The sequence below is a fragment of the Alternaria arborescens genome (genome assembly GCF_004154835.1).
Source record: "Alternaria arborescens strain FERA 675 chromosome Unknown contig_29, whole genome shotgun sequence".
Lineage (NCBI taxonomy): Eukaryota > Fungi > Ascomycota > Dothideomycetes > Pleosporales > Pleosporaceae > Alternaria > Alternaria arborescens.
The window spans coordinates 169,774-184,147 of record NW_021167884.1 but is presented as its reverse complement, the minus strand read 5'-3'; the positions used below and the strand labels follow the sequence as shown (position 1 = coordinate 184,147).

The 14,374-nt window shown below is 49.3% G+C and overlaps 7 protein-coding genes across 7 annotated transcripts; 5 read left to right on the top strand and 2 right to left on the bottom strand.

Annotated features, from left to right (window-relative positions):
* Positions 1-880: 880 nt before the first annotated feature.
* On the top strand, positions 881-1,241 carry AA0111_g9746 (hypothetical protein; the record flags this gene model as incomplete). The annotated part of the gene is made up of 2 exons (XM_028656339.1): positions 881-931; positions 993-1,241. The coding sequence occupies 2 exons, from the start codon at positions 881-883 to the stop codon at positions 1,239-1,241; spliced, it is 300 nt and encodes a 99-aa protein (XP_028502671.1).
* A 253-nt stretch (positions 1,242-1,494) lies between these two features.
* Positions 1,495-2,848, bottom strand: AA0111_g9745 (hypothetical protein; the record flags this gene model as incomplete). Its single annotated transcript, XM_028656338.1, has 2 exons — positions 1,495-2,648; positions 2,707-2,848. 2 exons carry the CDS (start codon positions 2,846-2,848, stop codon positions 1,495-1,497), a joined length of 1,296 nt encoding a protein of 431 aa, XP_028502710.1.
* A 1,341-nt stretch (positions 2,849-4,189) lies between these two features.
* Positions 4,190-5,239, bottom strand: AA0111_g9744 (hypothetical protein; the record flags this gene model as incomplete). The annotated part of the gene is made up of 2 exons (XM_028656337.1): positions 4,190-4,919; positions 4,968-5,239. 2 exons carry the CDS (start codon positions 5,237-5,239, stop codon positions 4,190-4,192), a joined length of 1,002 nt encoding a protein of 333 aa, XP_028502673.1.
* Positions 5,240-6,389: 1,150 nt separating this feature from the next.
* Positions 6,390-8,115, top strand: AA0111_g9743 (Efflux pump bik6; the record flags this gene model as incomplete). The annotated part of the gene is made up of 3 exons (XM_028656336.1): positions 6,390-6,778; positions 6,829-7,099; positions 7,150-8,115. The coding sequence occupies 3 exons, from the start codon at positions 6,390-6,392 to the stop codon at positions 8,113-8,115; spliced, it is 1,626 nt and encodes a 541-aa protein (XP_028502620.1).
* Positions 8,116-9,736: 1,621 nt separating this feature from the next.
* AA0111_g9742 (hypothetical protein) lies at positions 9,737-10,373 on the top strand (the record flags this gene model as incomplete). Its single annotated transcript, XM_028656335.1, has 2 exons — positions 9,737-10,278; positions 10,325-10,373. 2 exons carry the CDS (start codon positions 9,737-9,739, stop codon positions 10,371-10,373), a joined length of 591 nt encoding a protein of 196 aa, XP_028502727.1.
* Positions 10,374-10,470: 97 nt separating this feature from the next.
* AA0111_g9741 (hypothetical protein) lies at positions 10,471-10,584 on the top strand (the record flags this gene model as incomplete). The annotated part of the gene is made up of 1 exon (XM_028656334.1): positions 10,471-10,584. One exon carries the CDS (start codon positions 10,471-10,473, stop codon positions 10,582-10,584), a length of 114 nt encoding a protein of 37 aa, XP_028502670.1.
* Positions 10,585-10,671: 87 nt separating this feature from the next.
* On the top strand, positions 10,672-11,193 carry AA0111_g9740 (hypothetical protein; the record flags this gene model as incomplete). Its single annotated transcript, XM_028656333.1, has 1 exon — positions 10,672-11,193. The coding sequence occupies one exon, from the start codon at positions 10,672-10,674 to the stop codon at positions 11,191-11,193; it is 522 nt and encodes a 173-aa protein (XP_028502669.1).
* Between the last annotated feature and the right edge of the window lie 3,181 nt (positions 11,194-14,374).

The window sequence follows — 14,374 nt, the reverse complement described above, 5'->3', positions numbered from 1 at the left end:
CATCATCGACTACAAGGCTATCCAGGTGCTGGAAGAATTGCAATTTGTGGACCTGAATGAGAACATCGAAGGTTGTTGCATCAGGAGAAAAGCATATCTCGATGTCGATCGAAATGCCTTGACTGTGGTTGAGGCTGCAGGCGCTGATGACGACGACGACGAGCTGATTAGTCGCGTACTTGGGACACGTCATGAGCACTAGTCCCGTGCGAAGCTCTTTCAAGCTACACAATATCCATTATGGTCCGATAAGCACTGACAGTCAGCTCGTTAGACCGTCAGCATGTGCTTAACACCTGGGCAGCTTACTGTACCCGTGCGCGCCGTCGCTCCCTTGACCGCGCAATGCAACAACACGGCAGAAGGCCGCCAAACGTCTCAAGACCATGCATTAACACACGTCTTGTGATATGACAAGAACATCACTCGTATAGATAGAAGAACTGGAAATAAGATAAAGCAGCAAGAGTAGGAATGTCAGGACGATGGATGAACTCTGTGCATCAATTGTTGCGGTGTGGGTCGTTAGGGTCAACATCCGGCTTTCCCGTCGCACCGAGAGCACGTACACAATGAAGATATCTACCTATGCTTTGTAGATCTCTAGTTCACCTCTCACGGAAGTCTCTCAATACCGCATTCGGCGTCTGGAATAAATACCCATGGCACGGAATCAGTTAGAGTCGGAGTCGGAGTCCTGGGTTATGCCATAGCAGTTCCGCCGTCTTTCTTCCTTGCAAACATACAAGTATAAATACCGCTGCTCTTACAACATCGATCTTATCCACCACGATCATCATCACAATAAGAGCGGCTTTTCATCTTGACTTTGCCCTTGTCTCTTTCTTCGAACAAATATACCAACTTCATACTACTCACGATGAAACTGCACTTCGCCATATCCTGCCTCGCCATTGCGACCACAACTCAGGTAAGTTCTTCAAAATCGCCCTTCGCAAGCATGGTCTAACGTCAATTCTTCCTGTATCTAGGCGGCGTCATACTGGTGCAAATGCACAGGAGGCTCCGATGTGGATATCGCCGGAATAACATACAGTTGCTGTTCAAACGGTGTTAGCATTCCCAATAAGGGTACACTCACGGGCCAATTCTTCAATAAGCACAAGGACTGTGTGGTCGATGCGGGAAGCCCGCTGGATGTGACGTCGAATTCGTTCGCCAACTGTTGCAGAGGAGATCCCAGAGCGAAGCTTAATGGTGCACAATGCAATCCAAACTAGGTGTGCAATACAGAACGAGCGGCAGCTTGGAATGAACCTTTCTCTTCGCTGCGACTATCTGCCCTGTTGTCAGCATCTATAGCAAACCGCATAATGGACTGCGGGAAGTCTCAAGTAATAAGCATGAGGTCAATAGAAAGTTGAGTACGTACCATACGCTAATGCGGTGAGATGAGAACGGTCTATTCAATCCAGCGACAATTGTAATCACCTTTAGAGGGACCAGCTGATGCCTTATGAATTAAGCTCGAACTCATACCCGTCGTCCTGATAACAGTTTTGGATCGTAATGCTGCAGTCGCCGAGCTTCCTCAATAGTCCTTGTCCGAGTATTCGTACACCCAAAAGCTTTTGCACTGGCTGCTTGCGCATGCTGGAAATAATGATCTGCTTCTTCCCACATGTCTTCTCGTTGGTAAAGCATGCCCATATGGAGAAAAAGATCAATCATGTTGTCAGGACTGTTGTAGAGTGTATACTCGGCCCGCTCTTCCATTGCAAGGAGCACACCATCGACGAATTCGTGCTTGCCGTACCCGACAAATATCTTCATGAGTGTCAGTAGAGGCAAAAGCAAGGGATTCGTCCAAGCTTCATCTTGCAGATCAGTGAGTGTGCCGACAGAGACGGTCGCACGATTTAAGGCGTCTTGTACATGGTTGTTGTCTCCTGCGTCCCTGTAGGTGCGAATTAGTGCAACCCAGACATCCAGTGTTTGCTGTGGAAAGTCTAAAGGTTGAGCTTCGCAACGTTGTGCTATTGCGACTAATCCTGCTTTGGTACTCTCGTCCATGACTGGGGCGAGCATGTCTGCTATGGCTAAGTGACGCTGGATTCCTGCTGCGTCGAAGCTGACAGAGACATTCGACGAAGACGAAGTGGAGTAAGACTCATGTTTCTGGCCTTGGAGCAGATGCAGAACGAGGGGCAATGCTTCGTTTTGGCGAGCCCAGCCTTGCAGCATCTTGATAAGGTGGCTAATCTGCTGTACTGTCCTTTCATCCCAAAGGCCGTGCTCACGTACATGAGCTTCAGTCGCTGATTCCAGAATCCGATCTGCTGCCTTCGAGTCGTGTAATTTCATGTGCAGCTGAGCGACTTTGTACACCAATGAGATGACCAGGTCATGCGTTGGCGATAATAAAACCTGATAACCAGCCAGTGCGTCCAGGTAATTTCGGAGGGCTTCAGTGTGCTGTTCTAACCTTGAAAATTGTTCAGCCTTCAATACCAGCTCGTCGTAGTAACTTTTCGATTTTCCATCATACGTGAACCTAGGATACCAGAATTCTTCCTCCGTGTCGTTTTCCTTGTCCAAATGCGACGGTGTAGCTGAAGCAGCGGACGGTGCGTAGAAGGGTGATGCAGCGCATGCTGAGGGTGTTGCATATGTTATCTCGGCTGGAGCTGCTAAGCAGTCAGAAACTTCGGCTAGAGTGACAAGGCAGGTGAACTTTTACTTTACGATGCTGCAGCAGAGGCAGATGAAGGCAGCTTGTGACGTTGTATGTATCTAGCTGCCGATTTCTGAACTTGTTCGATTGGAAATTATCGCTGATCAAACTTATAGTGTGTGCCTTTGCCTGCCAATTTTCGCTCTTGGGCATGGTTCAGCAACCGATATGCTATCTCGCCTGAGAGATCCTTCAGAAAATTCCATTCCTTCAGTTTCTCTTTATACAGCTTCGACCTTCGTCCATGTTAGCTAGGAGGTTATGATCATTGCTCTTTGACCGTTTCACTTACGAGGCCACGAATCCCAAGCTTTCCATGTGCTTCATGGTCTCATTCGAGGACCTGTCCTTGTCGAGATAGATTCGTTTGATCTCCGCTTTTTTCTCTTCCCACTATATCTGAGTCACATGCAAAGGTTCTGCTGTGCCGACATCCTTCGCAAGTGCAATCACACTGGCTTCACTTGGGTCGTGAAAAGTGCCGAGATTGTTCTGTGGCATATTCAACGAAGGCGCCATCGGCATTCTCGTAGAACTTCCAAAGTCTCGATGGTCGGGTAAAGTCTCTACACATTGTACATAGGGCGACAGGCTATGGGGTGCTGGCCGTGGCTGGGACTAAGCCAGATAGTAACTACCCTCATGGTTCTGGAGGGATCCATTATACACTCCTTGGTAAGAAGAATAAGCTCGGCTGAGGGGAGACGAGGACTTTGGCAAGGACAGTTGCGTTCCGCGATTGGAAAACTCGTATCTTCCTCTCCACGGGCCTGAAGCATTGCCAGTTTGCATCTTACGAGCCCAGGTTAGGAACCGACGAAAGCCTAGGAAAAGCGCAAATTGATAGTTTCGTCGACGATGCTGTTGATTTATCCTTGGTTTCGTCACATGGGTAAGATGCAAATGAAGTGTGGGCGCCACGTCGTTCATGGCACTCGTCGACAGCCATTAGGCGCCGGCGCTGCAGGCCTCACCGGTGATATGTGTCACATCGGTTGGTAGTTAGCACCGACACAGTACAAGACGCAGCAGCACAGGGCTGTGATTTAAGCGGCAGTGTCAGCTGTGGTGAACGGCAAGGCAGAAAAAAGGCTCCCAAAGTTCTTCAAGAGTTCTGTAGGTGTCGTCGGCTTGAAAAATTCTGGGGTTCCCGCAGCTCCCGCAGCCTCACTTACGTCAGGCCCCCTCAGCCTGGACGCTCTCCCTTCAGCTTCTCTACCTGCGCAGTGCCACCGTGGTCTCCCTCATCTACCCCATTAGATGCATCTGTCATCTATGCTGTTTTCTTCCCAACATGGACCCGCTTAGTGCCACAGTTAGCATTAAAGTAGGAACGTGAAGTGAAAGTAGATTGGAAATTGATTGTCTTTTATTAGACTGGTTCTAACGTCTTCACCTTCTGTATGATTGAATGGAGCGGCGGTAGGAAATGACGTCCCATCATGCCGTATGGCAATGTTGTTACGGCCGCCAAATAGAATACTTCCATCACATCTAAACGGTAATACCCGTTCTCGCAAGACGATCCATCCCACCCAAAAGAATGCTGTTCATAGCCTGTTTCTCATGCGAGTCTGCAAACGTTTTGTACTTGTTATCGTGCCACTCCTTCGCTGAGATGGGCTTGCCCTCCGGATCTTTATATTCGATATCGTTCTCCGGGCGCAGAAAGTACGCAATCGAGTAGCGATTCTGTGTCGCTGTCTCGGGAGTCGGAACGACACGATGCATGCAAGACGCCAGCCTCTTATCGGTCAAGAAGCGCAGCGAATCGCCCACGTTGATGATGGCGTGTCCCGGGCGCGGCGCTACCCACTCCCATTCTTCCGTCTCGGGGCTCACAAGCTGAAGTCCCCACTGTTTGCTGAACAGGAGGGTGAGAGAGCCAATGTCTGTGTGTTGATTGTGGCCAACGCAGGTAGAGGACAGGTTCTTGGGGTAACGGAGGAGGACGAGAGTCGTGTTTGAGTCGGCTTCGTCGCGGTGGCGTTGCTCAAGACGTTTGGCGGGGTCGGCACCGAGGGCATTCGATAAAGAGTGCATTATGGTCATGTTGACCAGGTGTGACTTTGAGATGAAGTCATCGAAAAGGCGCGGGTGCTTCTTCACGGTGGAGGGTAGGACTGGGGACTTTGCGCCGATCTCGTCGCGCGCGACCTTGAGAGTCTCGTAGTTATCTCTTGTGTGGGCTTTTACTCCGGCAAATACACCAGCAGGCTTGTAACTAGATACTCGGTTAGCACACGATCTGGGCTTTGCAAGACTGACTTACCCATGCTTGTGAGTTCCACGATCATCCTGCATTTTTGTGTCGAGCGGCTGATCGAAGAATTCTTCCATGGCCTTGTACATACTATCCTCATCTTCGAGGAGGCCACGGCTACTCTGGCCCTGAAGGTTGACGTAGAAGAAGCCGGCCGTTGTACAAGCGGACATCAACTTGGCAACTTCGTGCTCCTCGTGGGCGAGCAATTTGGCAAAGTCGATTGTTTCGAGGTAAGCAACCTTGAGATTGCTCTGCTCTTGAGCGATAGGTTGAGACATGGTGAGCAGAATATATTGTGTGTGTGGTTGAAAGGCGTCTGAACAGTTGGAGAACTGCAGTCCGTGATTTGAAGCAGTGATGAAGTGCTGGTCTGGCGAGAGGTTTTAGAGAGCGACTGGGGCTTAATTTATACCTGATCAACGACTTCTCTGCTTTCTATTCCCCTGAAGACCGTTACGTTTCTATGACAGCATGCTGACCGAAATTCATATCTGTCTCCGCACTCATCGTGATCTCAGCCGTGGAACCGTCGGCATACTCTTGTCAGTCACTTTCCTTTCTCGTAAGAAGTGGGGTCCAAGATATGACATATTCAGTGGCACGTAAGACCACCACAGATCTGTCAGACTCAATAATGGCCGAACAAGAGCAGATCTCGTCAGCCTTTTGATCAGGCGTGCCAATGATATAACGCCGGGTCATTGCAATACGGAACAAGATCCTTACGGAAGGCAGCGGCAGTAGCGGGCTCCGTACCGATCTCTGGTTGCGAAGTCGGTAGCTGGTCCATAAATTCTGTGTGAGTTGTCGTGATGTTTGACGCAGCGGTGAAGATCACGGTTCGCTTCGAGCTGTAGACGTGCTTCAGGTCAACTGGACGCGAGCGAGGGATGCCTTACGTAAGTTGCCTTGATATGGCATATGGTCTGCCGCGACTTCGTGCATCTGACTGGAGAAACTAAACGTCTTGTTTAACTGTTACTTAGGCCCATAAGAGAACTTACCCGTATTGCTGGCTTTAAAGTAGCATTAGCTTAATATAGCGTAACCCGTACTTTTAGCTCCGCTTACCCCCCTAGATGTAGAAACACTATTGTACAAAACGGGGACTAACTCCGATCTAAATAGCAGAACCTCGGTCAAAGTGCAGGATGAACGGCAGCTGTGTTGTACGAATCAGGCAAGGAGAAGGTGTGGATGGGAGTTCCTGAACGATCATTGGGCCACCTCGGGCCGTACCGCGCCGCAGTCCTCGGCACGCCATCCCGCGCCCACCAAACGTTTGGACGATCAAGGCGGTATGACGCAGTCAGCGGCCTCTTTCATTGTTGGCTTGCTGATCGCGTCACTCACCAGAGAGCGCCTGCAGTATAGGGAAACACGTTTTTTTCACGTGCTACGCAATGACGTTGCTCTTACCCATCTTCGATGGAGCTGCGGTGGCGCAATGCCCAGCCTTCAAAACGCGCAACCCGGAACTCGACCACACCCTCCAGCGGTCCGCCTCTTTCCTTTGACGTCAACCGCACACCGCCTGCCGCCTGCTACATGATGGAAATGCGAATCCAACCGGACCTGGAACGAGCATCCGGCAGTACCAACGGCGACCGAGTCGACTTCGACGGTCCAGACGATATATATAATCCGCAGAATTGGTCTTTTGCAAAGAAGTCACTTAACACGTTCCTCTACGGACTCACGACGCTCGGCTCGACATGGGCGAGTGCGGCATACTCGCCGGCCAACGAGATTGTTGCGCACGAATTTCAAGTTTCCAACGAGGTTGCCGTGCTAGGAACTAGCGTCCTGCTGCTTGGGTAGGTCAATTGACGTTCCGAACGTCGTCCCGTGCTCACGATTGTGGTAGTTTCGGCTTCGGGCCTCTGGTATGGGCCCCCCTTTCTGAAGTCTACGGCAGGAAATGGCCGACCGTCGCACCCTGCTTCATATCCGCTCTTTTTTCATTTGCGACCGGCGCCTCCAAAGATATCCAATCCATTATTATCACCCGCTTCTTTTGCGGCTTCTTCGGCGCTGCACCAATCACTTGCACAGGTGGCGTCTTCGCAGATATTTGGGACTCTTCGCAGCGAGGAAATGCCATCGTGGGGTACGCATTGGCTGTCGCCGCTGGCCCCGTAAGCGATGACTTTCTTATCTGATGACAACAGACTGACTGGTTGGCTAGGTACTTGCGCCAATCGTCGGGGGCGCCATTGTGGTTTGCGGCGTGTCGTGGAGGTGGACCGAATACGTGGGTGTTTCTGTTACCGAGGATGGCATCATCACTAACGTTCCCAAGATCACCGGCATCATCCAGCTACTCACGGTCGTCCTCGACGTGGCATTCGTCGATGAATCGTACGCCCCTCGCTTGCTCGTATCAAAAGCCCGGCGTCTGCGCTTCGAGACTGGGGAATGGGGACTCCATGCAGAGTATGAGGAGCTGAATATTACCTTCTCTGGACTTTTGCACAAGTTTGGTGTTCGTCCGTGGCAGATGCTGTTCACGCCGATCTGCGGTCTCATCGCATTATACGCCTCCTTCATATATGGCGTCTTCTATGCCTCCCTTGCATCATTTCCGATCATCTTTCAACAAGATCGCGGCTGGAACCCACTAGTCGGATCCTTGCCGTTCCTTGCTCTCTTGCTCGGCATTCTGTTAGGTTCTGCACTCAATGTGTTAAATCAGGTTGTCTTTTACAACCGACGTCTGGCTTCCCAAGGTGATCACAAGGCCATCCCAGAGGCACGTCTGCCACCTATGATGGTCGGGTCGTTTGTCTTTGCAGGCGGCTTGTTTTTAATCGGCTGGACATCGCACCCAAATTTCCATTGGATAATCCCTTGTACGGGCGCATTCTTTGTTGGCTTTGGCTACTACACGATATTTCAATCCGCGCTCAACTATCTTGTCGATACATTCCAGCGCTGGGGAGCGTCTGCCATCGCGGCCAATACTTTTCTTCGGAGTATTCTGGCGTCCTGCTTCCCGGCTGTTGTCATTCCACTGTATGGAAATTTGGGCACTGGACCGGCAAGCAGTTGTTTCGCCGGGTTTGCAGTCTTGATGATTCCCATCCCCTTTGTGTTTTACCAGTATGGAGCATGGCTGCGGACCAGAGGTCGGTGGAGCTCGAATATTGGATGATGATTATTATGTTCTGAATCTAGCTAGACGGATATATAATAACACAAGATTCACATGGAGATAATCGGTTCAGATCCATTGCTGGCTTATCTGAAATTGACTCAAAATACCGTTCGGCGAAGGAAGCAGCGCTCACAGAAGCAAGTTTCGCTAAGCACTGTACCCCAACATGGATTTGACAAGCAACATGGATATATGGTTGCATGTGAAGATACCGATCGCGACGTTAGCTTCGTCTATATCTGCCTCACCGGAACGTCGATCAACCTCGCCCTACCAACCATCACCCACTTCACTTAGGGACTACGAACGCATCATGCAGATCTATCGAGAGAAACGGCAAGATGAGCTGCAGAGTTGATTGCGAGGTACTCTAGGCTTCTTCATCATGCCGTTACTAGGAAAAGTGATCTTCCATGATATGCGCCATGAGGCTGAGTATCCGCGCGGATCTGCTTCCAGACTTGTGTATGTTTCGCCCCTATGCCGAGAGGTTCAACAAGAAGCGTGTGGGTTTGCAGTAAGCTCAGCCTTGCTACACCGTTGAGAGACAGTCAATAGCGCTTGGGTTGTCCCAAGCGTTCCGAAAGACGAATGAACGTGCAGAAACTCGTGGCTTCTTACACGAGTATCTCGGGGCGAAATCTTGTACGTGGGGTCCAGTACGACCTTTGGGAGTTGAAGTACTGTATATGTTATTGCACCGGCGCCGCACGTGTTTCCTTTCCGCTCCTCTACATCTTCTCAAACTCACGATGGTGCAGCTCGAATCATCAGCGCCGTTATTGACCTCAAGATCACACCATGAAGCCGCGATATCTATCTCGCACAACGCGAACGCATATAATGCAAGCCTAACGGAGGCACTCAAACCAGAGAGGCGGTCTTGCAAAGGTCGGAAACCATAGCGGCGACGATGGTCACGCTTCGCCCACGCCTTCATCAAGCTTGCGACTAGGATAAAGGAGGGCTACAGAAGGTCCACGCATGCAGTCCGAAGATCAAGGAAGAAGAGTTGGACAGTGGAAACTTTCAGCTTCATATTCTCTGTTCTTACGCTCGCTGGACTTGTTACAACACTCTCCGCCCATCAAGGCAAACCTTTGCCGAAGTGGCCTCAACTCATCACGATCAATTCTGTTCTGTCTCTCTTCTCATTGATTATGAGAACGGGGGTGAGTGTGGTTTTGGCTGGAGGTATGTCATGATTCCCTCAATCAACCGCTCCGGAATGCGTTCTACTAAGCGTTGAAAGGTATCAGTCAATCGAGATGGCAATGGTATCGCAAGACGCGAACATTGGGTGACGTTGAGGTTAGTCCATAAGGATCTGCATAATTTGACTTTGCTCTCTTATTGACTCAACGCAGGTAACGTTACCTCCGAAGCTATCCAGGGTGGTGTTTCAGTAGTATTGTCACCAAAGTAGCTTGCTGATCAAATTTGACCTCGTGCTGACATTAGCAGCATCTCGACGCGGCTAGCCGTGGACCTTGAGGGTCGTTCTTGTTACTATGTCACATGAGGCCGAGAAGAGTATAGTAAGCGTTCTCTCTTCATCTCGCAGCTCATACTTATTCTCCCAAGCTACATAGCGTCTTTAGGTGCATTGGCAACAGTAATGACGGCTCTAACTGGTTTCTTCTCACAACAGCTTTTGCTATTCAAAGACTGTGCGCAGCGCACTGATACGGCAATCGTACGTCTGGCAAGGACAAACAACTACACTGCCGCAGGGGGGGTTCTAGGGCCGGGAACCGGAGGAAATTGGATGTTGTGGGCAGGATATGCACCAATGGTGGCTGCTACGACTGTTGGTCTTATCCAGCCCGTAGAAGACTTTACCAACGTCTTCGCCCGTGGATGCGACAGCGGTAACTGCACATTTCCGTCCAGTGACAGAGCATCGTTCTCAACGGTAGCGATAAGCCACGTATGCAAAGATATCAGCGGGCTCATTCGGCAGCACACTAACTACTCACATACAATCACGGTGCTGAAAACACCTGAGGGAGCACCAACCCGTCTTAACTACTCGGACCATCGTAATTACGCGGACTTCTCCGTCCTGACAACATCAAATATCGTGGCCACGACCTTTTCCCGTTGCACACCATCACCCTACTATTCAGAGAACGTTTTGCCTCAAACGACTCCAGGGCTGTCAACTGTACCCTTTTCCCCACGGTTAACACGTACAACGTCAAAGTTGCGAATACACGCCTGGAGGAGACGTTGTTGGAAAGTATTTCGCTTGACTTTGACTATCCTGATATAACTACGAATGTAGCTGGTGGTGAAGAAGAGGGACCGGAATGGCGACCTAATTTGTTTGCGTTGGCAACTGACTACACCATGCGAGATGGCATCAAGAAGTCGTGTGCAGGCTCCGCGGATCCCGCACCCGAGCAGGTCAAGCACTACAAGGTCAAGACAGAAGAGTGGGACGAAGAGGGAAAAATCCACTGAACAAGCACACGATGGTATTACCCCAAAGACTACCTGCGGACCATGAGCCAACCCGCGGCGTAGGGATTGCGAAGGCACTTTGACACTATGTTCCACGAGCAGACTCTCAAGTCTAATGGGCTTTCGCTAGTTGAGGGAAACGCGTACTTGCGCGCATTGTGGCGACAGGACCCGGATGGGAGAGAGAACATGACGGGTCCGCCAATAAAGGGTCAGACGTCCATCGCATCTCTAGACGAATCTTTCAGAAACATGACGCGCGCCATGACGGCTTCCATACAGACCCACGGCGCAGAAGGAGAAGAGAGATGGGCGAGAGGCGACATGTGGGCAAACACGACTTGTGTGTACGTGAGATGGGAGTGGATCGCATTCCTCGTCGCTATGATCGCCCCTACAGGACTATTCTTACTGCTTGTCATCATCGACAACTGGAAGGTTGAGAGTGATAGACTGTGGAAGAGCTCGGTACTTTCGACGCTGTTCTGCGAGGTGGACATAGAGCGAGATCGGCCGAAAGGAAAGGAAGAGATGAGTGAGATTGCGAAGAGCACCAGTGTTAGTCTTGAGGGGAATAGTGGAAGACTGAGAATGGTGGTGCTGGAGTAGTCATATGCGACGGTTTGCGGCAGGGGCGAGGAGACGGTGAGTCAATACAAGGACCTGTGAGGTGCTGCAGGAGTAGCTATCGCGATGGACGGTGGGTAATGAGGAGACAGAGATGATTACAGATACTATAGAGGAACTGGCACAAAGCGGACGATAGTAACTGCTATCGAATGCGTGTCAGCAAGCGGTGAGTATCTCAATCCGATGATCATCTAGCATGCATCTACCTACAGGAGCAACTAGACGACGTACTCTATTCCTGGATGGTTCTATGCTCTTTCTGAAACAGGTTACAATAACTCTTTTATTAGCCTAGAGTAGATTAAACAAGTCCTTGACCCTTAGACTAAAGCTCGTGCTAATAGGAAGTCACAGATACTTATCTGCGATAGCTTTAGGACCTATAAAACTCTTAAGATTATTGAATTTTGCTTAGAGAATGACATTATCTTATGTAGACTGCCCTCTTACACATCTTACAAGACACAACCCTGTGACGTGTCGGTTTTTAGGCCATTAAAAACAGCGTACTAAGATAAAGTCGAGCGCCGCTACCGCAGAGGCCTGACGAATGTCAACAAAGAGCACTTCACTGCCATATACAGTCGTGCGAGAGAAAGGGCGATAACGAAGAAGAATATACTTGCTGGCTGTGCAAAGACCGGCCTCTTTTCTTATAACCCTTCAAGGGTTTTTCGTGATATCGTAAAGCCAGGCGCTCCGCTGACCATTCAGGTCTCCCATGATGTCGGAAGCACACAGAATGAAGTAAACCAGACACCAGTGACGCCCGTGTCATCAGAAGCAGTGACACAACTGCTGAGCCTCCTCAAGCAAGATTCTCATAGTGATAAGCAAAACGAAATTCGTCGTCATAGACTGATTCAGAAGCTTGCCAACGCTGCCGAAAGGTCTATTGCCTAACAAGCCCTTGACCAGAATTACATTGGACTTCTCAAGGCTGCCAATAACAAGGCTAAGACTCGCTAAAATACAAAGTCAAGTATCCTGAAGAAGCCTAGGAAGAACGGCGAAGGACGGGTGATGAGACAGGAAGATCTCGAAGCAATTCGGGCGGACCGCACAGAACGGGCTAAGCAAGATGCTGCTAAAAAGGCTGTAGGTAAAGCAAAGCGCGGCCGGTCAAAGGCAACGACGCAGGCAGAGGGAGGTGAATCAGGGAAGAAACGTGGTCGGAAGCGTAAGAGTGTCGCGGCTGGAGAAGCTGTTCCAGATGAGCAGAAAGTAGGCGTGTCGGGACCATCAGATAAAGCAGCACGAGCAAGCGATGCGCTTATTGATCCGATGCTGGAAACGTGGAGAGCACCTGTGGCACAGATGTGGTAACGACAGAGGGACATATCCATGACGGTCAGCATGTTCAAGACATGAAGGTAAACCTATAATGGGAAGGTAATTCTGCTTTGGCGCTTGTTCAACCTTCATGCTTGCCACCGCGCTGACAAAGGCGGACCGGCCTTCCAGCGTGCTGTGAGAAGCATTCTAAGCACTTCCTTCATCAACAGTATGCTGATGCCCGTCTGGCGAGAAAAATAATTACTGCCTTAACATATGATAATTGCCCTGTAGCACGTTGCGAGGGAAAGCCTGTCACTGTCCCTCTCTTTTCTATTGTTCTGTCATTGCAGCTGAACTCTACTAATGCTTTATGTAGTGTGACCTTATTGATAAGATGTGCTATCATGCGATTCGCACAGCAGGCCGTCGCTCAGCCTTACTTAAGCGGCGCACTCCTTAGCCTAGTCGAACGTTAACGATGTTACCTTGTTCACAAAACGTCTTTCGCACATGTCTGCGGTTAACACTTAATCCCTCCTAACATAGATCCGCTGAGTGCTACAGCTAGCGTTATCGCTATCCTTTAGCTCTTAGCTAAAGTCCTTTCCTACCTAAACAACGTTAAGGACACCTCTAAAGGCCGTGCGCAGTGCGCGATCGAAGCTAGCAATCTACACAACCTTCTGACGAACCTAAGGTTTTGACTAGAAGAGGGATATAGCTATTAGTTGTAGTTTAGCGCGATGCAAGCACTTGCTGTTAAGAACGGGCCGCTCGACTAGTTTAAGCAAGCGCTAGAAACTCTACAGGCAAAGATAACAGGCGGAAGTTAGCTAGAGAAAGTTAAGGAGGCGTTAGTATAGAAGTTAAAGAAAGAAGAGGTTAACGCTATCTTAGCTCGCATAGAACAACTAAAGACGCTAGTAGAGATCGCGTTACAGATAGATCACCTGTAAGTTTCTGTACTAGCACTATCTAATAACTAAGCTTAGACGTGTAAGCAAACTCTTCTAAGTTATTAAAGACGATACTAGCTCTATTTGCACGCACGTATTAGCTATCTAGTCTGCTGTTAACAAAGTGCAGCAGGTACAAGTTACTGCAACCTAGCGTATTCTTCTAGAATAGATATTGTTAAGCAACTATCCTGCTTAACAGTTAGATATTATAAAGCAAAGGTAAGAAGAGACAGGCTAGTAGTTCCTAGACGCACCTAAAGTAGCACAATAGCTTAGCGACGCTAAGACTACCCTCTTCTGCCTAAGGATCCTAGGTGCTAGCAAGACTATAGTAGCAGCTATTGCAATTAATTAGCTTCTAGACTTAGCGCAAAACAGCGCATACAAAGTAGCGTATGTTTATTGCAACTACAAATCTCAAGCAGATTAGGACATCGTTAGCATATTAGCAGCTATCCTCAAGCAGCTAGTTTAGAGCTAACTGTTAGCACTAGGTCCTGTAGAAAGATTACATTAGAAACACGCTAGCTGTAGAACAAAGCTATCGCTCGATAATATATACAGCGCTCTTCGAGACGTGCTTACACAGTATCTGTACGTTTATATAGCTATTAATGCGCTCAACAAGTGTTAGAACAAAACACGCTAGCAGCTATGCACTAAGCTCCTCGATCTACAGAAAAGAGCAGATATGCGATTAATAGTTACCTCGCGTTTTGTGCTAGATGTTAAGGACGCTTTTTAGCTAGCATTAATGCTAGAAGCAGAGGCTAGTAATAACAACGTTAAGCAGTTCGTACTTAGCTAAATACACTAGCTGCCTATATGTGTCTAGCGAAGCTTAACTCTGCAGAAATTAGTGCAGGAAAGAGTAGTTAAGGCTGTTAGCGGTATGTAAGTTGCTTCTTGTCTTTACAGCGATA